The sequence below is a fragment of the Nyctereutes procyonoides genome, unplaced genomic scaffold (assembly GCF_905146905.1).
Source record: "Nyctereutes procyonoides isolate TBG_1078 unplaced genomic scaffold, NYPRO_anot_genome, whole genome shotgun sequence".
Lineage (NCBI taxonomy): Eukaryota > Metazoa > Chordata > Mammalia > Carnivora > Canidae > Nyctereutes > Nyctereutes procyonoides.
The window spans coordinates 20695036-20716187 of record NW_026575135.1 but is presented as its reverse complement, the minus strand read 5'-3'; the positions used below and the strand labels follow the sequence as shown (position 1 = coordinate 20716187).

At 37.9% G+C, this 21152-nt stretch overlaps 1 protein-coding gene across 5 annotated transcripts in view; it reads left to right on the top strand.

The window, feature by feature from the left end:
- The window catches only part of ZCCHC7 (zinc finger CCHC-type containing 7), a 250103-nt gene extending 230982 nt beyond the window's left edge, over window positions 1–19121 (top strand). For all 5 annotated transcript variants that reach the window (XM_055302444.1, XM_055302445.1, XM_055302443.1 and 2 more), the window contains 3 exons: window positions 13553–13648; window positions 16591–16708; window positions 18543–19121. In XM_055302444.1, coding sequence (XP_055158419.1) covers window positions 13553–13648; window positions 16591–16708; window positions 18543–18979 — 651 coding nt within the window. In that variant the 3' untranslated portion in view covers window positions 18980–19121. The remainder of the gene's footprint in view (window positions 1–13552; window positions 13649–16590; window positions 16709–18542) is intronic.
- Window positions 19122–21152: the final 2031 nt, after the last annotated feature.

The following is a 21152-nucleotide window of genomic DNA, read 5'->3' as shown; positions in this document are numbered from 1 at the left end:
TGATATTATTTATCTGTGTCTTTTCTAGAAATGTAGGTAACTTTTAAATATAGCAAATTTGAATTATTTTCATAATTTGACTTTTCTAAGAATTGTTATAAAGACACTTAAGAATTGGATCACAAAAATATTTAGGCTACGTCTTCCCGTAATGAAAATGACTATATAAAACATAGCCATGTATTTTACCATATAAAGATACCATTTTGAAAAATATAGTATATATAATTAATATATGTTATATATGTTATATTAATGAAATGTTATAAACATTCAGTTCTTAAATGATAATTTCATTGTCATCTGAATGTAGTTATCTATCATAAGCAAATGAAAGGACATAAATCTTAATATGAAATTGAAGAATTCTCACACATATACATACATATGCCAATTATAATACTTTCTGCTGGGGGTACAGGGTTTATTCAATCAGATGAGGAAGGAAACAAAATAGCATATCAGTTTTTTTGTACTTCAGATGAAACTGCTTCATGCCTTCACATGACTGATGCCAGAAACCAGCCTGATTTCACAGCAAGATGTTGAGGTGTAAGCTTGGTCACTTTTACAGACTTCAACTTGTATTCTCTTATAGGTCCAGCAAAAAAGGCAACACAAAAATTAAGCATTTTCTTGGGGCCTGTGGTTTGTATTCTTTCAAAAAGCATTCCTATTCCATGTTTGTTCTTTATTTTGAGACAAGCAGGAGTTGAGATAAGGCATACTGTAAGAGCAAAAAAAAAAAGCATTACTTTCCCCTCTCTAGACAGATCCTTACAGCTGTGGAATTCCCTGCCTTTGTGACTGTTGTTAAGACTATTTCAGGCGAATAAGCACGGTTGGGTGGGGAGGGGGGAGTGCTCTGTGTTGTAAGTCAGTTGGAGTTATGGTAAAAATGAAAATCTTGGTGTTTATTTGAATCTTCTGTGTTTTAGCTAATAAATATAATAAAGCTTACAGTGCTGTTATTCCATAATTTTTCAATGATGGTTTATATACAGTTGTATACAAAATATATAAGCAAATTTGAATATGTAAAGCACTTCATATGATTGGAAGATGTATATTAATGTGGTTTCTATATTTTATAGTCCACCCGAGTAAACATTCAGATAAAATATCTGTGGATTCACACATGTATGTATTCTTTTCTGTCCCTTCCCCCCTCCCCCCCCCACATCCTATCTTTACTCCCTCCTCATCCCTCCACCCTGCTTCAAAGCTTGTGGTCCTTTTCCATCCATGTACTAAAAGGTTCTTTGTAAACCAGGCCATTTGTCCATCATTGTTTGGGGTCCAAACAGTGGTAAGATACCCTGTCACCGATCCCGTGTGCTATGAATGGCAGCTCCTCTCCGGACAATTGGCGGAGGGGCCGAGAAATATTCCTGAGAGGATTATTTAACCTTTCAATTTAGAGGGCACAAAGCCTGGCTGATTAATGAACTTTCTGATGGGCGCTGATAAGCGGATCTATTTCTTTATTTCCCCTAAAAGTGATTCCTTCTCCTGTCCATATTACTATAATCTTAAACATAAAATGTGGCAAATAGATTAAAAAACAGCACTAAAGAGTTTATCTGGCTGGCAAACTGAAGGAGCTAAATTAAAATTGGTAATGACAGCAGTGGCTCAGCCTCATATGTGGTTTTTAAATGCACTGTGTATTTTGAAGAGACTTATTCTCCAGCGCGCCTGGTAATGACTGCTTTTGGTGCACAGTCTGGGGCTGGCTTCTGTTATCCCCACCCCAAACCCCCCCCCCAAAAAAATGAGTTGTGTTATCTGGATGGCTGCAGACACATACGCATCCCCCTTTCTCACTGCATGGGCAGACAAGGTCGATAGCATTACAAGGTATTTGTGGCAGTGCTTGTTTCAGTTTTCAGAGCTGCCAGTTTCCAGGCGGATTTGAATTACAAAAGAAGAAGCTGGCATGAAAATTGAAAGGTTTTATCGGCTGGTCTGAAGCCTCATAGCACATTGCTTATTTATGCAGTCCATTTGCACCAGGAAATATAAAAAGGAAATACATTTTAAAAATAAGGCCATAAAGACCCAGATATGTTTAAGATGGCAAATAAAATATAGATACCTATAATATCTTTCCAGGAAACGATTTTCACTTAATGTTGCACATTACTTCAGAAGAGCATTTATGTTGCTGTCATAAATTTGTGCGTTTGTGTCACTATGTAGGTAGTCTCTGGGGATTAAGAAGGAAGCCTTTGCTAACTTACTTTAAAATTAAAATAGACGGAGGGATAGCTCTGCAGTTTGAGAGCTACATTGGAAATATTTAAATAGGGTGGTAAATTAAACTTAAACTAACATTTTTGCATTCCATGTAAAATTAGCTATGGCCCAGTGAATAAAGGCCACTACCTTTGGAGAAAATTGGGATGGTTTTTAAGCCATGAAGATTTGGAGCATTCAGGGAGTGAATTACTGTGATCCTTACTGTCTTGCATATGTTCATTGTTCTCTGCTTACTGAGGTTTTCTTTTTTTGTTGTTGGGGTTTTTTTGGGGTGGAGGGGGATGAGGATGTAGGATGGGATCTCATTTTACAAAAAGAAAAGTCATAAATTAATGAGTTTAGTAGCTCCTTTTAATAAAACCTGTGCTTTATTTTAGTCTTCAAATATATCGTCTTTGAGATTTTTGCTTAATGTTGTAAATATGTAAGCCTTTCACTATTGAGAGTTAAACCAACAGTTTACCTCTCTTGATATTACTTAGTAGTTTCAACTTACCAAAAAAGATATGCAATCCCTTATACTCTTGGTTCCATAAAGTGAAGATATCCATATACAAACACACAGTACAAAATGCCTTGAATAATTAATGGTCTTACCACTGGTCATTTGCAACCTTCAACCCATTGGTTTGTAAAACTTATGAGTGTCCAAAAGAGGAGTAAGAGAGGAAGTTAAGTGTGTATAGGAAATACCAAATCAATAAAGCAACACTCTTTATTCTGCTGTAGTTCAAATTAACACTGTTTTAGAATCCATTTTCCAATAAAGCAAATTACTCTAAGCTAAACCATGAGAGATGCAATTTTTGCAATTTTCATTTTCACCAGTGTCTGGTACCTTTCTCCTGTTTTCATGACCTGGACTAATTATTTCATGTAGTTTTTTTTTACCAGAGAAAATATCAAAAGCATACACGTCTGCTGCATGCTAATGATGTGCTGTACATTTTTTCATGAATTTTCATAAGGATTTTTTTCTACGTAGCATGTGTGGCTTAATGATGTAATCACCCGATAGACTAGAAAATGCTCCAAAGGAGACGTTCCGGTCTGTTGTGTACATAATACATGTTTCAAAAATCTGCCTAATTAAGGAATTACCCAATGGATTGAGAGTCTGTTGGGTACATGACATAGTGTTTTTAACACATAAAAGATATAGGTATATCATTATATATGGTACTTTTAATGGTATTTTTAGGATATAGGAGGAATTAGTAGCAATGTCCTCTGGAATATGAATTCTTTTTTTTTTTTTTCACTGAAAAAAAAAAAACAAAAGCTTAAAAAATTCTATGAAGGAAGCTTTGATTTAAAATAATTTCAAAGCTTTTAGTTTGAGGAGAAAATTCCTCCCGGTGTTCCTCAAAAGAAATAATACTGTGACTGTTTGCCAGAATGGTGTGCAGATGGAAGACTGTCCAAAACCGTGATTGGAACAGACCTGGTGTCTGGGTCTGCTGGTGTGAGGACCCACCACAGGAAAACACTGACAATGAAGGACAGGACTACAGACTTTGTATCTTTGGTCATATCTTGATATCTTGGAATCATCGTTTTTGCCTTGTCACAGACTCAGCATTAATTTACTTCACTACAGAAGTGTTTGCCTAACTTTTAAATTTCTTCCTTTCTTTCCTTTAGATCCCAAGTTAAATATGTACCAGTTACATTTTGTTAGCATTTATATTGTAAACAATACTGAAGGAAACGGAGGGCGTTCATTCTTTTTTCCCCTATGTACTTTTATAAAACTAAAGAAAATACTTAAAAACTCTATCTGATCTCTAGAGTAGGCAGTAAAAATAATATCTTTAAAGAGGAATAAAGGGCAGCCTGGTGGCTCAGCGGTTTAATGCCTTCAACCCAGGGCATGATCCTGGAGACCCGGGATCGAGTCCCACGTCAGGCTTTCCTGCATGGAGCCTGCTTCTCCCTCTGCCTGTGTCTTCTGCCTCTCTCTCTCTCTCTCTCTCTCTCTCTCTCTCTCTCTCTCTCTCATAAATAAATAAAATCTTTAAAAAATAAATAAAGAGGAAAAAATATGCATTTTTTAAAAAGATTTTATTATTCATAAGAGACACAGAGAGAGAGGCAGAAACATAGCAGAGGGAAAAGCAGGCTCCATGCAGGAAGCCCAATGCAGGACTCGATTCCGGGACTTGGATCATGACCTGAGCCAGAGGCAGATGCTCAACCATTGAGCCACCCAGGCATCCCCCCAAAAATATGCATTTTATTTACTTATTATTTAAATACGTATTTTGAATTGAAACTTTTTTCTGCTCAAATGTCAAATCCATGCCATTTGTCACTTCAGCCAATGGACTTTGAAAACTGTGATGACAAGCTTTCAGTTTGGGGTAACATTTTCTTGAGAAATCCTATTTGATACTTAGGTTGGAATTTTTAAATGTATGAATATTTGGGGGGAGGCTTGTGCTATTAGTGAGTTTATTGAAAGGATAAATTGATTTGGAAATATCTTGAAAGAGTAAGGTCATTCTCAAGCATGAAAACCATATTGATTTAAGAGGTGTGTGAATAAATGTGACTTGTTCAGAAAGACTGGAGCTAAGCTCAATACTAAATGTTACGTTTGGTCATGAATACATTTACCTCAAGTACTTCATATATTTGCTTTTTAATATATGTTCATATAACAAATTGAATTAATAAAAACATAGTCTAGTCTTTAAGCATATGTGTGATTACAAAAATAAGTCCATTTTGCATTCACAAGAGTAGAAAATTCCCTTTAATTAGTGAAATTGATTGCATATCCTATATAGTAATGAGCTTCAACTAGATGCAGCCCCTCATTGGATCAAAGTCAGTTTAGATAAGGGCAGCTCAAGGTCACAGAGGGAGATGCCCAGCAGATTCATTTGCATAAAAAATTACTGTTAGAAATGGGACACTGAGGCAGCTCTGGCGTTTTGATCTCTTGGCCTTTGTCATGGAGATTCCTAGTTGTGAAGGGAGTAAGGCCAGTGTCCCAGATAATGATTAACTGTTTTAATGGCATTCATTCATTCATTCCGCACTAACTACTCATGCAGAAAAAAGGGTTATGTAAAATGACATTAGAAGAAAATCATTTGTAATCGTTGCATCGGGCTGCACTTTGAGGAGACATTAGGAGTAAATCCGTGGCGTGGTAGGCTTATGCTTTATCTTCTGATATTTACTGAGTTTACTGGTGCATGAAAAGCTTTCAGCAAGAATAGCAGATGGGATGGACCTTTCATAGGTAATGCTATCTACCAGGTTATTACTTCTATATATTGATAGTAAAGTAATCTCCAAGATATCACCCTACAAATATAGATTATTTAAATGTCTGTAACAAAAAAAGAAAAAAGCTGCTTTCATAAATAGTTCACTTGGTAATCCATTGGTCAAAGTCTCTAGATAAGTTTTTAACTTTAAAAAAAAGTTTTAGGGCAGCCCCGGTGGCTCAGCAGTTTAGCACCGTCTTCAGCCCAGAGTGTGATCCTGGAGACCCAGGATTGAGTCCCACATCGGGCTCCCTGCATGGAGCCTGCGTCTCCCTCTGCCTCTGTCTCAATTTCTGTGTCTCTGAATAAAAGAGTGTTTTCTGTGTCTCTCCCTCTGCCTCTCTCTCAATTTCTGTGTCTCTGAATAAATAAGTAAAATCTTTAAAAAAAAAAAAAAGTTTTAAAAGACTACATTCATTCTCGTACATTTAACTTTTTGTCCACAGTGCAGACTGTATGACAGAACTCTGAACTTAGAGCTAATCAGTTGACATATTCTGCTTTAAATTGGACCTTTCCTGTTAATTAAAAATAAAGACATGCTCCAAGGCAGAACTATTGAGTCACAAATTTATATTTCTAACACTTTAAATAGCTGTAAGATTTTTGTTAGATCATAGTATGAAGACTTGTCCACTGGAAATCATTATTGAGTTTTCAGTACTGTATTCTAATACAGAAATGTTCTCTAATTAGGTGAGATCTAGGCTGATTTCATTCCTATTAAGTCCTAGTACATGATAGTTTATTAAAATGAGAGTATGTAGATAGCGTTTGTCATGTCATTTACTAATTAATTATTGTGAAACAGTTTAGAATTTCATAGCACAATATAAATACTGTTGCTATTTTTATTAGTAATAATGGAAGTTTTTAACTAGTGACATTATTCAGATGAATGAACATCCAAATGTTTGCACTTCATCCACGGGCATAAATGAACAGTGGGGCTAAATTTGAGACTCTTTGAATGAAATTACTTTCAAAATAAAGTAAGTGTCACCATGAAGCACGCTTTCAAAATCTTGATTAAGAAGGATCTCTTTATCCTTGATACTGTAAAACTGAATTCCTATTCTCTTTATACTACTAATTCCTTCCTGATTCTTCCAGACTATATATCACACTCTCAGTGTGAAGTAGGGGAGACACTTAGGGAGCTGTATTAATTTATGCAGGCTTTTTAATATATCAAAACATAATTTTATAGGTTGTCCTTTAATGATGTTAAAAATTGATATTGTTTCCCAATGTACTCAAATTATTAACAATAACTAAAATGTATTGGATGCTTACTATGGGCTATGTGCTTTACATATGCATTGTTAATTTATTACTACTTTATGAACTCTTACTATATGCCTGGTCCTGTTCTGGGATCTGGGGTATAGCAGTGAACAAAAAAAAACAGACAGAAATCCCAGCCCTTACAGAGCTTGCTTTCTTCTTGCCTGGGATTGTAAGTGGAGGGACAGATAAAACAAACAAGCAAAATATATAGTATGTGAGATGTGATAAGTGACCTGGAGTTTGTTTGTTTGTTTGTTTGTTTGTTTGTTTGTTTGTTTAAAGCAGTAAAGCAGGGTAGGGAACACCAGTTGGAGAGAGCTGACAATCTTTTTAAAAAGTGATCAGGAAAGCCTTACTAATATGACCTTTAAGCCAAGATTTGAAAGAGGTGGAGTTGCACCATGTTCTTCTGGGCAAAGAGTGATACAGGCAGCTGGAACAACATTAGAACTACCTGTAACTTCCTCAAACTTAGGCAATAAAATAATTCAGAGAAACTCCATAAAACTTGTGCTCTGCATCCTAATCCATAGAGGTTTTCAGTGTTCAGATTTATTTTAATCACATTTATTGGCCATATAACTCATTTCCACTCTATTAAATTTTGAAGTGTTTAACATCTCATTTACCACCTATTTATTGAGCACTTTTTATGTTGTAGCTTAGGCATCAGCAGACTTCTCTAGAGAGCCAGATAGCAAAGTTTAGCTTGGTAGGCCATAGGTCTCTGTCATAACTCTGCTCTTGAAAAGTTGCCACAGATAACCAACCGTATTGCAGGTAATTCTATTTTAAACTTTTTTGAGGAAACTCCATCACTTTTGGGTGGCGCAGCGGTTTGGTGCCTGCCTTTGGCCCAGGGCGCGATACTGGAGACCCGGGATCGAATCCCATATCGGGCTCCCGGTGCATGGAGCCTGCTTCTCTCTCTGCCTCTCTCTCTCTCTGTGTGTGACTATCATAAATAAATAAATTTTTAAAAAAATTAAAAAAAAAAAAGAAAGAAACTCCATACTATTTTCCACAATGGCTGCGCCAGTTTGCATTCCCACCAACAGTCCAGAAGGGTTCCCTTTTCACTACATCCTCACCAACACTTGTTTCTTGTGTTTTTGATTCTAGCCACTCTGACAAGTGTGAAATATTATCTCATTGTGATTTTGATTTACATTTCCCTAATGATGAGTAATATCGAGCATCTTTTCCTGTGTCTTTAGCCATATGGATATCTTCTTTGGAGAAATGTCTGATAAGCACTAGGTGATATATGGAATTGTAGAAACACTGTATTGTACATCTGAAACTAATATAACACTGTACGTTAGCTATACTTGAATTAAAATAATGTAAGAAAAATAGCGATAGATAATCTGTAAGCAGATGTGCCTGGCTGTGCTTCAATAAAACTTTGTTTTCAGACCTTAAATTTTGAATTTCATAGAACTTTCATGTGTTGCAAAATATCTTTTTTTTTAAATTATTTAAATGTAAAAGCCATTCTTGCCTCTGGGCTGTACAAAAACAAGCAGAGGACTGGATTTGACCTGTCACCCATAGTTTGCCAACACTAGATTCTTGGCATAGGGATACATAGAGGACTAAACAAAGAGATCTTACCTCATACACCTTACATTCTAGCAATGGGGAGGGAGATAATAAGCACGATAAATAATAATTTTAGTACATGAGAAGGTGAAATTAGGGAAAGGAGGATCAGGAGCACTGTGGCAGTATTAAATAAAAATGGTCCTTATTCAGAGAGTATGGGATAGAAATGAACCACTGAAGAGTTGTATAGCAGTGTGGCTTTCCTTGTTCTGTATTCCTAAGGAGAAGCCAGCAGTGCCATGGGGATACCATTGGCTCTCTGATGAGGAAATCCCTGTTTGCATCCATACCAATCAAGGCAAAGTTTCAGTGTCTGAATCTCTCTTAATTTGGTTCTTATTGGGTGCCCTCATTATTACTGCCTGATTCATCTTGTCCTTTTGAGCCAATGGAGTTTCTTATTCCAGTGGAGTAAACATAGCAAACATACTTTCCTTTTCATCAATGAATCTAGAAATCTTGCCTTAGTGATAAGTTGCTATATATCTGCACAAAAAACAAAAATTTATAAACAAGTTTTTCGGAGAACATTTATTATTTATTATTTGGGGGGTGAATAATTCTATTTATCATCAGTGATAGTGCTAACAGTTGCCAACTAGTTATTGAACACCTACCATTAGCCTTAGACTAAATTTTCATGCCACTCTAAATCCAGTGCCCTCCATTCTTATTGATAAAGCCCTAAGTGATCTAGTCCATCTCTATCTCTAGAACCTCCTCTTCTCCCATTCTTCCTTCACCTACCACACTTGCAAATTTACAGATATTTTTCAGGTACTCAAATTCAGCAAACTTACACCCACCTCAGAGCTTTGCATTCCCTGTGCCCCATGCCTGAGGCCTAGAATGCTTTTCCCCACTCATCACATACTTGGAGGGAGGGGTAGTCACAAAAAAATGACATGACTATCCCAGTGAGAGTTTCTCTAACATTCAATCTTAAGTCACCACCAATGACTCTCAATCATATAACTCTATTTTAATTGTCTACGTGCCATTTATTACTATCTGATGTTGTCTGTGTGTGTGTGTGTATGTGTTTTTTTTATCTGTCTTCCACTTCGGGAGATGTGAGCAGTGATTTGGGGGATGGGGGAGGGTCTTACTTCTCCATTACCTAATCTGTCCTAAGATATCTGGCATGTATTAGGCACTCAGTTATTATTCTTTGAATAAATTGATGAAAGAATGCATGTATATGCTCATGCCATGAGCCCAGCACTCTGGTAAACATCACTGATAAGGCATCCTTGAACTTGTTCAGCTCTACTTGTCCCCTTCCCTTCTTCCATACCAACCTACTTTCTTGAAAAAGTCAACAATGTACTGTCCTTCAGTTCTTTCTACTTATAATAAAGCCATTACAATCTGGCTTCCACTTCTACCCCTCAAATAAACTGCTCACAACAGTTCTGAGTTGCCAGCAAGTTCCTGATTGCTAATCCAGTGGATTTTGTAGTCTTTACCTTATTTAACCCATGTGTTCTACTTTCACATCCATCACACACCTCTTTGATTTCTTTCTATTAAACTATATATATATATATATATATATATATATATATATGCTATGGTTGCAATTTTCTGTCACATCAGGTAACACAACAATGGAAAAATAATTTCTGCTTAATAATTTCGTATCTTCCTGGCACTCTATACCTTAGCAAATTTATGAATCATTGCAGTGAATGAGAGGTACATGCTTATGTTCATACCTGTCAAAACTGTTCTTGATGACTTTCAACTTGTCTTAATTCATGAACTACATTTTTTTAATTGGAGAATATAAGACCTTTGTTAGTCATGTTTTTGATCATATCCCAATTGATAAGAGCTGAGGTTGTAAATTCCATTTTGTGTAGCCTTTACAGTCATTTTTTTTTTTTTGTAGTCATTTTTGGTAGAAAAGAGCTTTTAGGTTACTGTTATCTTCCCATTTTCCATTTTAGGAAATAGAAACTGAAAGTAAAGTTGTTTGAAAATAATTTTTAGGGGTGCCTGGGTGGCTCAGCGGTTGAGCATCTGCCTTGGGCCCAGAGCGTGATCCTGGAGTCCCAGGATTGAGTACCACTTTGGACTCCCTACATGGAGCCTACTTCTCCCTCTGTCTATGTGTCTCTGTCTCTGTCTCTCTCTGTCTCTCACAAATAAATAAAATATTTTTTAAAAAAAACAGTTTTTGTAACTTTATATATTATTTTCCCATGACAAGAAAATAAAACCTCCACAAACCACCCATCTGCCACCTTAAACAACAATAACAAAATTAGTTGGCAGACCAGCATTCTTTGTAACAGCATCTCATTAAAGTACATAAGTGGGGTGCCCTTGGCTGGCTGAGTCTGGGGAGCCTGCAATTCTTGGTCTCAGGGTCATGAGTTTGAGCCCCATGTGGGGTGTAGAGTTTATTTGAAAGGGAGAGAGAGAGAGAGGAAGGAAGGAAGGAAGGAAGGAAGGAAGGAAGGAAGGAAGGAAGGAAGGAAGGAAGGGGAATGAGAGGGAAGGAGGGAGAGAGAGAGAGAGAGAGAAAGGAAGCAAGCAAGCAAGCAAGCTTATCCAAGTTATACCCTGTTCTTAGCCTTTCTTCCAATCTCAAAAAAAAAAAAAAAAAGAATGGGCGGGAATTCGGTTTTTTTTCCTTCTGTTTAAAGCCCCTGCCACCTCAGGGGTTTTATTCTGTCTTCTCTCTTCTCTCCTGTTTCCAAGCCCTCCATCTCTCCAACTACTTTCTCAGCTCTCTCGCTCTCTCATTCTAATAGCAGACTCCATCAAACTCCCTTCCTAGGTCTTGCTCAATATTATTCTGCCCCTTGTTATTCATGTTTCTCAGAGTAATACATACCTACAGTCTCCTTTTCTTCAACTTCCATTCAGTTTTTTAAAATATTTCCTGTAAATGTGACGTACATATTGAAAAGTGCATAAAACATATACAACTTAGTAAATGAGTTATATAACACACACTCAAGTTCTAGAACACCACTTGTGTTCAGGAAATAGAAAATTGTGGCTACCCCAGAAGCCTCTGTGAGTTGTTTTCTCCCTACTGGGAGTAACCACCATCCTGGCTTCTGTGGACAGTCATTTTCTTGTTCTTCTATATGATTTCATCATCTTTGTATCCATTGCTTCACTCTTGAACCTGTTGACTTCTACTCTTTTTTTACCTTTCCACTAATTCCAAAATTCTCATCCTCAGGATGACCTCAGGTTATCCATAAACAGTTGCCAAATCTAACCGACATTTCTTGGTTCTAATCTCAACAAGCCTCTGCTGTATTTGACATTGTAGATGAGTTCATCCTTCTTGAAGCTGGTAAGATCTGTGACTGTATTTTACTGTGGTCTTGCCTCCATCAACCTTTCCTATTCTGTCTCTATCTCAGGATCCTGTGTCTGCCTCTTAAGTGTTGTTCTTCCCAGGGTTCCATCCGAAGTTACTGCTACTCATGCTGGGTATGGCAATGATGTCCACTCTAGTCTACTGAGCCTCCACTGTTATACAGATTTCTTCCAGATCTAATCATCAGCTCACACTTGTTCCCTAAGCTTTAATCTCACACAGACAACTGCCTGGTGGATATCTCCACCAATGCAGGATCTAAGTTAGACTCTATTATCTTTCCCTCTGATTTGGCCTCTCTTTTTTCTCCCTACTTTTTCTGAAGCAAGTATTGGCACTATTACCAAATCGTTGGCATTCATCAATTCACCCAACTTAGAAACCTGAAAAGCATCCCAGTTTCTCCTTTCCTTCATTCCCTATATCTTTTCAATGTCCAAGTGATACCATTTTTATCACCTCATGTATTTGCCAAATCCATTCCCTTTTTCCTATCCTGTTACTCTTATACTTGAGGCCCTCATCACCTCACTGGCTTTCCTCACAGCCACCTTTCTCGCTGCATTGAACCTTCTCCTGCTCATATTCATCACCATCCCTACAACTACAAGCCAAAAAGTTTTTTCCAAAATAAAATTCTAACTATTCTGCTCCTACATTTATTTAAAAAAAAAAAAAGATTTTTATTTATTCATTAGAGACGCACAGAGAGAGAGAGAGAGAGAGAGAGAGAGAGAGAGGCACAGGCACAGGCAGAGGGAGAAGCAGGCTCCATGCAGGGAGCCTGATGTGGGACTCGATCCCAGGACTCCAGGATCACGCCCTGGGCCGAAGGCAGGCGCTAAATCGCTGAGCCACCCAGAGATCTCTTAAGTATAGTTTTAAATGTAGGAGCAGGGCGGCCCGGTGGCTCAGCGGTTTAGTGTCGCCTTCAGCCTAGGGCGTGATCCTGGAGACCCGGGGTCGAGTCCCACGTCGGGCTCCCTGCGTGGAGCCTGCTTCTCCCTCTGCCTGTGCCTGTGCCTCTCTCTCTCTCTCTCTTTCTCTTTTTTTCTCTCTCTCTCTCATGAATAAATAAAATCTTAAAAATAAAAAAAAAAAACTAAAAATGGAAAGGCCCAGATAAACTCCAAGTTCCTTAAGATAACTTATAAGGCCCTCCCTTCTTTTGCCCTCCATTCTCCAGGCTCATTTTTCAGTATATCTGGAAGTGCATGTTGTACTTTGTCAGCATGTGTGCTCTTTCTTAGTTTCATGTCATTGTTCATGTTGTCCCCTCCACTTAGGATGTTCCGTTTGACTTATACCTAATCCTTTGAGAGAAAATGTAAGTTTCATACTTCCAAGGAAGCTTTCCCTGTCTTCTTCCACCCTATCCAATGGTGGGTCCCCCTTGCCACTCCATTAATACCTTGTCACTGTGCTTATTACATCGTTCTGTCATTATCTATTTCTGTCATATTCTGCTAGGCTATTGTACTTCTCTGAGAGACCAAATACCTAGCACTGGGCATAGTGCCGAATGGAATGAGGAGTGAAGGAGAGGAAAGAACACACTGATATGACACTGATATGAAGTATAAAAGAATTGTTAGGTTATGCACTTTAACACAGAGAACCATCTGGATATGAATTGCGCACACTAAACTCAAGGAGGCAGCGTCTCAGGGAATCTCTTACCAAAAAAAAAGAGCTCTTTGGGAAAGAATCAGTTGTTAATTTTCTTCTAACATTTAATAAACCCTCATAAATACTCATGTTGCAGACCAAACCTGGACCACCCAAAAAGCCGAAGACCCCTTCTGGACAATCAGCCTTAGTGTATTGCTACAACTGTGGGCAAGAAGGCCATTATGGACACGTAAGTTTGAGTGGCACTGGGGCAGAAAGCCTTCTGTTGTTCTGGAAGTGGTTGCTGAAAGATGAACTCAAAAAGAATGTAATTCTGAATGCTTACTTTGTTTTATGAACTAACATCCTGAGGTAGACTTCATATATTTTCAACTGATTGACTTCTCCCATCCTGCTACAGCAAGGATCTGTCGGAGCACATTCTTCTAATTGTTTTCAGTACATAGGAATAAGTTAGGCTAACACAAATACAAAGCTCATAAAATCCAGCAAACAAATAAAAGTAATCAGCAGAATGGTTACAGTTCCTGTGAGTCCTTATGGTTGCCATTACTTTGACACAGCTAAATCATGATTTTAGGTTTTCTGTGTAGTTCTCCAGTATCTCTAGTTTTCCCTGGTATTGTTTTCACTTAAATCTTCATCACTTACATGTAAACCCTAGCACTAGTGTAAAGACAGAGGTGCTGCATCTTTGACTAGCCTGCCCGCCCCACAAATGTCCAAATTCCCTATCTAGACTGCATGTGCCCACCCCTAACAGGGCCAAACTCTGTGTGTTTTAGGTGCAGGGATGTCAAAGCAGAAGAAACTTGTGCTGTGGGACGGGAGGGAATCTCCTAGCCTCTTGTCTCGTTAAATATGAAATAGCAGCAGCTCATCCCAGAGACAGGCTGCAATAAGAATCCACTCAGAGCTCTCTCCTACATCCCTGGAATCCTGCATCAGAGGAAGAAAGGCAGTGGCACAAAAAATAGAAAATCTGAATGGAGAAATACATTCCTAGTCTCCAGGTGGGCTTCTAGCAGCCTAGATAAACCAAGATAATCTAAGATCAGATTTGATGACACAAGAGGAAAGTATTCAGTGGGCAGAGAGTCCTCAAAATGGGTTGGGCTGTGAGCAGTAGGATGGAGGAGTACTGTACTATGTGACTTGAATTCTGACCATGGTGCCTCATTCATGCAGCCTTGGGTCTGGAGCTCTATAGCATAGAGAGACAGACTGACTGGGAAAAGAAAAGGGCTGGGTCATAGCTCACCAGCAGATGAAGTTTTTCTTCCATGTTGGGGCAGCAGGACCATGGAGTGAAGGGATAGAATATGAAAGTAGGATGAAGTTCTGATCCTCAGTTCCAGTTTTTGCTCTGATACTGACTTAACCATGTGATTTGAACAACCCACTATTTTCTCTCTGTCTTCAGTTTCTTTATCTACAAAGCAAAGAAGTTGTACGGGGAGATTTCTCAGTACTGACATTTGGATGCTGTTTCCAGTGTGAACAAATCCATAGTATAGTGATATGGATGGAGAGACCCTGTAGTATACTTACTTCATTTCCATAGAACTCACACTGAAAGCCTTGTTAGAGAATACTTTTTCTTACAGAATTATCATCTCTAGATCTTTTCCTGCTTTGTGCCTTTCTCCTTACTGCCAAAATTCAGATGTTGCCAACACTGTTTAGGAAACCTATTCACATTAAACATTCCACTACCACGCAGATCACATGGATGTACAATTTATGCTTACTGACTGCTTACTTACTGTGTATTTTTAGCATTTATGTTTGTTCAATTGAAGAAAAACAATTATAGTTGGACACATAATACTTACTAGTCACTCCTGTTAATGTAGATAGGAAATATATTAACATTTGGAATTTATCCCTGAAATCTAGATTTAGATAGTTTTTAATTTACAATAAAGCAAATTTGGCAGCCTCATTGCTGCCATAGATGAAGAACTCTAGATTATTCACACTAATGAAGAAGATCAGTGGTGTGGCTAATCCAAAATAGTAGATAAATTATATAGCCAACTATCAATTGTCTGTGCTAATGGAGGGGACCAGCGATGTGGATAATCAAAATATAATTTACATTTAGCTTTGGAAAATATTTATGGTACTGTATAGTCACACCAGTCTAGACCGTACAGGATCCAAACATGAGACTATGCAGATGAGAAAAGATGCCTGAAGACCCCTACACTTCACTTTCAGAAATACAGCTCTACAGATGTTACTGAACAGCCTCTTCATGTGGAAGATATTCTAAGGTGAATGTGGCACCGCCTTTCCCTAATTCCACTTATTCTCTAATTGGGAAGGCAGGAACAGTCATAAGCAGCTCCACATCAGGCAGACTGTCATAGGAAACAGTAGTCACTGTGCAGAGAGACTACTCCAGGAGCATGTGAAAGTATGAGTGAGCACTGGGAGCGTATCAAGGTCTGTAGTACCTTTTTATAATTGTAATTTGCTCTTAATATTTTATGGTTAGAATCTCAGTCCATTTAGGCTGCTATAAATAAACTACAATAGACTGGGTGGTTTATAAACAACAGAAACTTATGTCTTAGAGTTCTGGAGGCTGGGAAGCCCAAGATCATGGTTCCAACAGAATCCATGTCTGGTGAGGGCCTGCTTCCTCAGAGATGACACTTTCTTGCTGTGTCCTCACAAGGGTAGAATGGGCTAGGGAGTTCTGTGGGGGGTCTCTTTTATAAGAATATTGATCCCATTCATCAGAGCAAAGGTCTGACAACAACAAGCAAAGGTCTAAAGCAACATAAGGCCAAATAAAATAAACCCTCTAACAGAGGAACAAGGCAAGTGTAGTGGAGATCCAGCTCCTGTTGCTGTTAATCAGACTGAGAGAGGGGTTTGGCAGAAAAGATTGAAAAAAGAAAAGGGTTTCATGAATAAAGAAGGAAAGAAAATCCAAGCCTGAAAGAAGCAAGTACACACAGTTGGGTGTGGTTGGGTGTGATTGGATATGATCCTCCCAACATCCCAGCAAGACTGCATCCTAAGCCACAGAGTGGGGTATCCCTGGTGCGGGGCTTGTCTCTAACTACAGTGGTCCATAATCTTGCAAAAAGGTTGTCTGCACAGTGCGCTTATTATCAAATTTGATCATTTGAAACAGTAATTTCAAACAACTTGCAGGAATGTACAGAAAGACGAATGTTTAACCAGACGTTTCCAACATCTCCATTCATCTACTACTATGATGACAAATATGAAATTCGAGAGAGAGAACAGAGAATAAAACGAAAAGTGAAAGGTATGTTATTGACTTCTTATGAGATCCACCTTTGCAGTAGTTCCTAAATACCTTCTCTTGCACTGTCTTTCCCTGCTCTGGGGGGAATCTTTGGTTAGCAGTGAAAATGTTTTTAAATAATTACCATAGAAACTAGAACTTTCTTGATCTCCAGAAATCAGGCACCCACTTCAGAAACTGTTACGTTCTTTTCAGTGATGATTTTTCTCATATAATGACCAGTTTAGAATATGTCCAGAAAATACTTCTATCCATATAAGTATGCAGAGTTTTTAAAGGCTACTTTGAGATTTTTTTGTTTAGCAAGTAATTATTTTTTCCCTTTCTATGTCTCTACTATTTTTCATGGAAAGAAATGCTTTCCCTGCTAGGTAATTCCTGGTGATTCCTGGAGCTTCCTTAAAGATGTCCATTCTTAGCCCACCCTCTGTGGTTTCTTTTACTGTTGCTAACATAAAGTTCTTCTATTTTATCATTTAAGCCTACTCTTCCTAATTCTTTCTTGCCATATTCTTCATGATGGTTTACCAAGTTACTTTTGTTGCTTTAAGGACAAAATAGTTCTACATTTTTCAAGTTGACCTATACATTATTAACTCTTTTCTCCTTTTTGTTATTCTTTTCCCCAACTCTCTGAGTTTGAGTATTTTTCAAACGAAATCACTTCTCAACTCCTGCATATGTTATATATTACATTTCATATGAACTTTATCTCAACGATAAATTATAGTACATGAAGATATTGATTAGGCAGCTAAGTTAAAAAATTAAGAAGAAAAGCACCAATGTCACCTCTAAATTAAAAGATTATGGCCAAAAAAATAAAAAATAAAAAATAAATAAAAGATTATGGCCACTACTTTATTTTCTTTATACTTTTCTATATTTCCCAGGTTTTCTATAATGAGTCTTTATAACTTACAATCCTAGAAAAGCCATTTGTTTTCCCTTTTAGCTAGTTATATTGACAACTCTGTGGCTACTTAGAGGTTCTCTATGATTCATTGGAATTTTTATTTTATGCTAATGTCCATTAGTAATTACCTTTGCTCTATATCCTAGAATTCATTTTTTTGTTCCCTAAATATATTACTTTGCATTTCATCCTGTTTTATTATAGGCTTCTTCTTTAATCTTTCAAGATTTTATTGGCATGTTAGTTTTTCATCCCTCACTGTAACCTCATCTCCCACTTACCCCATCAGAATCACGACCATCAACAGTTGTAGTAAGGGTGCCAAGTCCTGGCAGAATTTAATATCAGATCTGGCACCCAAACCTCTGAGATACATGTGTGTGTGTATATTCTCCAAGCCAGTGATACCTGTTCTGGAGGAGTAACCTCCCGTCCAGTTTAGCATCCACCTGTAAGTCCTGTGGCCAGACTTTATCTTAAGAGGGTAATCGAAATGTCATATGAAACTGTTAAAAGACCATTTTACACATCTTGTTTCACTTTGTCATCAAGGGTTATTTCTTTATCACTGCAAGAACTTGAATTGGTCAGACATGACTTTTCTTCACAAAGCTAAGATGATTACTGCTCTCACCAGTCTTCATCTCTGTTGTTCAACCTAATTCAGCTGTACTGAACAGAATAAATACCATTGTATTTCTGGATATTTTTTATTTTTAGCAATCAAATACAGAATTATAATCATGCAATTTTTAGTCAATGATTTTTACCTCCTTAGCAATGGCTATTTAGAATGTCCTATCATTTACACATTTCATTGTCTGGTTTCCTTTTCTGCTAAGTTGTTTGCAGACCTGTGAAAGCTGTGTGTGGACTGTCTGGCTGCTGAATATGCAGAAATACTTTTATATTTTCCAGAACTCCAGAAGAATGGAGATTTCCCAAGGCAATTCAAGAGACCTCACATGGAAGCAGCAGATAAGAGGCCCCACCAACACAGAAGGAAGAGCCATGCCTCATGTAGAAACAACAGGTGGCCTCAAGAAAAGAAAGAAACCCAAAAAGAAATGAGCAGGAGCAATAAAGAACGAGAGAAACACAGGAAGGCTGACAGGTGTCATGATTTGGATGAGGACTTCCCCAGAGGCCCAAAACTCCACTCTTCTTCTGGCACTTTCAGAACCCAGAAGGCTCCTAAGTCCTTCCACCACTCATCGCATTCTCACAAGCCAAGAGAAGACAAGCTGCCCAGAGAGGGCAAACGGAGCAAGCATAAGAAAAAGAGCCACTTGGAGGGTGATGGCAATGATAATTTGTTTCTTATTAAGCAGAGGAAAAAAAAATCCAGGTTGTGAGACAGCTTCTGATCCAGCTTTCCAGTGTTTGGTCTTCATGCCTATAACATCCCAGCAAAATCTTTATTATCTGTGATTAAATAAAGTGCATTTTTGGTTTTGTTTGTAATCTCAGCCGTGCCTGGAACTGCTGAACAAAGACTGTGGAGATCTCCATTCTCTGTGTCTAACAGATTATTAAATGTAGGAGGGGGAAAAAACACACAGATATACTCAGACTTCCCCTGTTCCTATACGTCATTTTTACTCAGAATCCTAGGGATAAGAAAAAATCTTTTCAAGAAAAAAATTTTTAAATACTCTAATAAAGTAAAAGCTCATCAAATGTAATTCATCTGCATTGGGAATATGAAAATTAAATCCTTGCAGGAAGAGAAATTAATGTTAATATGAAAAATTCATCAGTCTTTCATCATTACTTTATTCTTTTTTAACATCAGAAAGGGTAATAGCTGTAAATCTCAATCTAGCTGTTCTTGCTGTTGAGGCTGGAGTCAGAATTTTCTGACAGAACATCAGGGGCTAAAAGGTGAAGGTGTCCTCCTTGAAACCCCTAAGAGGTGGAGAATTGGCCTGTAGCAAAATACAAGCAAGGAACCCAACCAGTGCAATGGCATGAGAGAGATTTCCTGAGACAAGTGAAAGAGAGTCCTAAAAAATTGTAATCATAAGGAAATAGTTTTCACCATTTTTACAGTCACACTTCATGAAGACTGTCACTCAGATGTATAGAGATGGATACTGCCCCACTTAAAACACTGTTTTGTTTTCACGGGTTTTTTAACTACCACAAGGCTATTACAGAAATTTTTGTACCTGTGAATTTTTTGTATTTATCAAAGCTTAATGTTAGAAAAATAAAATGTCTGAAAAAGAGTAAATAAGTTTGTCAATTATGTAAAAAGGCAATAAGAGTTTGAATGACAAAGGCCATGGTTGGGTTGGACACGTGGCTAAAGTTGCAAAATCTCCATGAACTGGGCTCACAATGCCCTTGTCACCCAAGCACTAGCTCCATGCCAAAAGAAAATGATGAGGAGTCCGTTAATTCGGGTGATTTTAGAATGTTAGGTTCTTACATTTGTGTTTTACTCTTTGTGAAGTACATGAACCACTGTGTACCTGGTGGGATCAGCTCTCCTATCTTGTAGGGGGAAAGGGAGAGTCTCTTCCCCTAAAACAGCTTCAGCATCAGCTGTGGCTTCACAGTGTTTAGGCCAGTTCCCTCTCTGGGGATGCCCTGCTCTCAGCTAAGTGCAGGTGTTCTTTGTGTGTTGGTTCATAGCTTCCTGACATCCTTGCAATTGTTTTGACCCCAAGGTAAGTGGCCAGAGTCTTTTAACACCCTGCTAAAAGGGCATGACAGCCGTCAAAAAAAACGGCTTCACACAGTGATAAGTCTTGAAATAATTGTTGTTATTCCTCATTAAGACCTGGGATAAGCATGTATTATTATTGGTGTGGTGTGACTAGCATTGCTTCAGGTGCAAGGGCATCTCCTTTCAGGGCAGAGAGGGGATTGCCATTCCTTAGGATCTTACATACATGGCAGATTGTTTGGAGAAAGGAAGAAAAAGTGCTCTTTTTTAAAATTATTTATTTCTGCACATTTTCCTATTTTCCCCCCATTTTTTTTTATTAGACAAGCATTTTGTGCTAGAATATAATTTACCCTTCAGGCCCATGCATTTATATGCAGATAGGAAAGGCAGCTGAGCTATTTTACTTGTGGGCATTAGGGTGGTTTAGGAAAGAGCAGAAACACAGAGGAGCTTTTGCTCCATTTTCTCTTTGTTGCCTGGACACCTGACTCTCACCAAGTGTTAAATCAGTCCATCAGGGACTCACAGTAGTTTTCCATACAAAAATGGAAGCTTAAAAATATATTAGAGATTCCACAATTCATCAAATAATATTTTAAATGCATAAATATAATTGAGAAAAAAAGCAAATGTCCCAAACAATAAGCATCTGTTTAGTTGTTAAGCTTAAGAAGGCTAAACATCTTTTGCCTCTGACTCCACTTTGATTACAGGCAGTCTAAGTTGCTCCTTTCCTGGGTGATAGCTTGGTTCATGTTTGCCATTCTTAGAATATAGTACAGAGAAACTGTCTCCCGTTCTCTCTGGAAAGTCTTGCTTTCATGGACCATGCTACTTGCAGTATACCTATT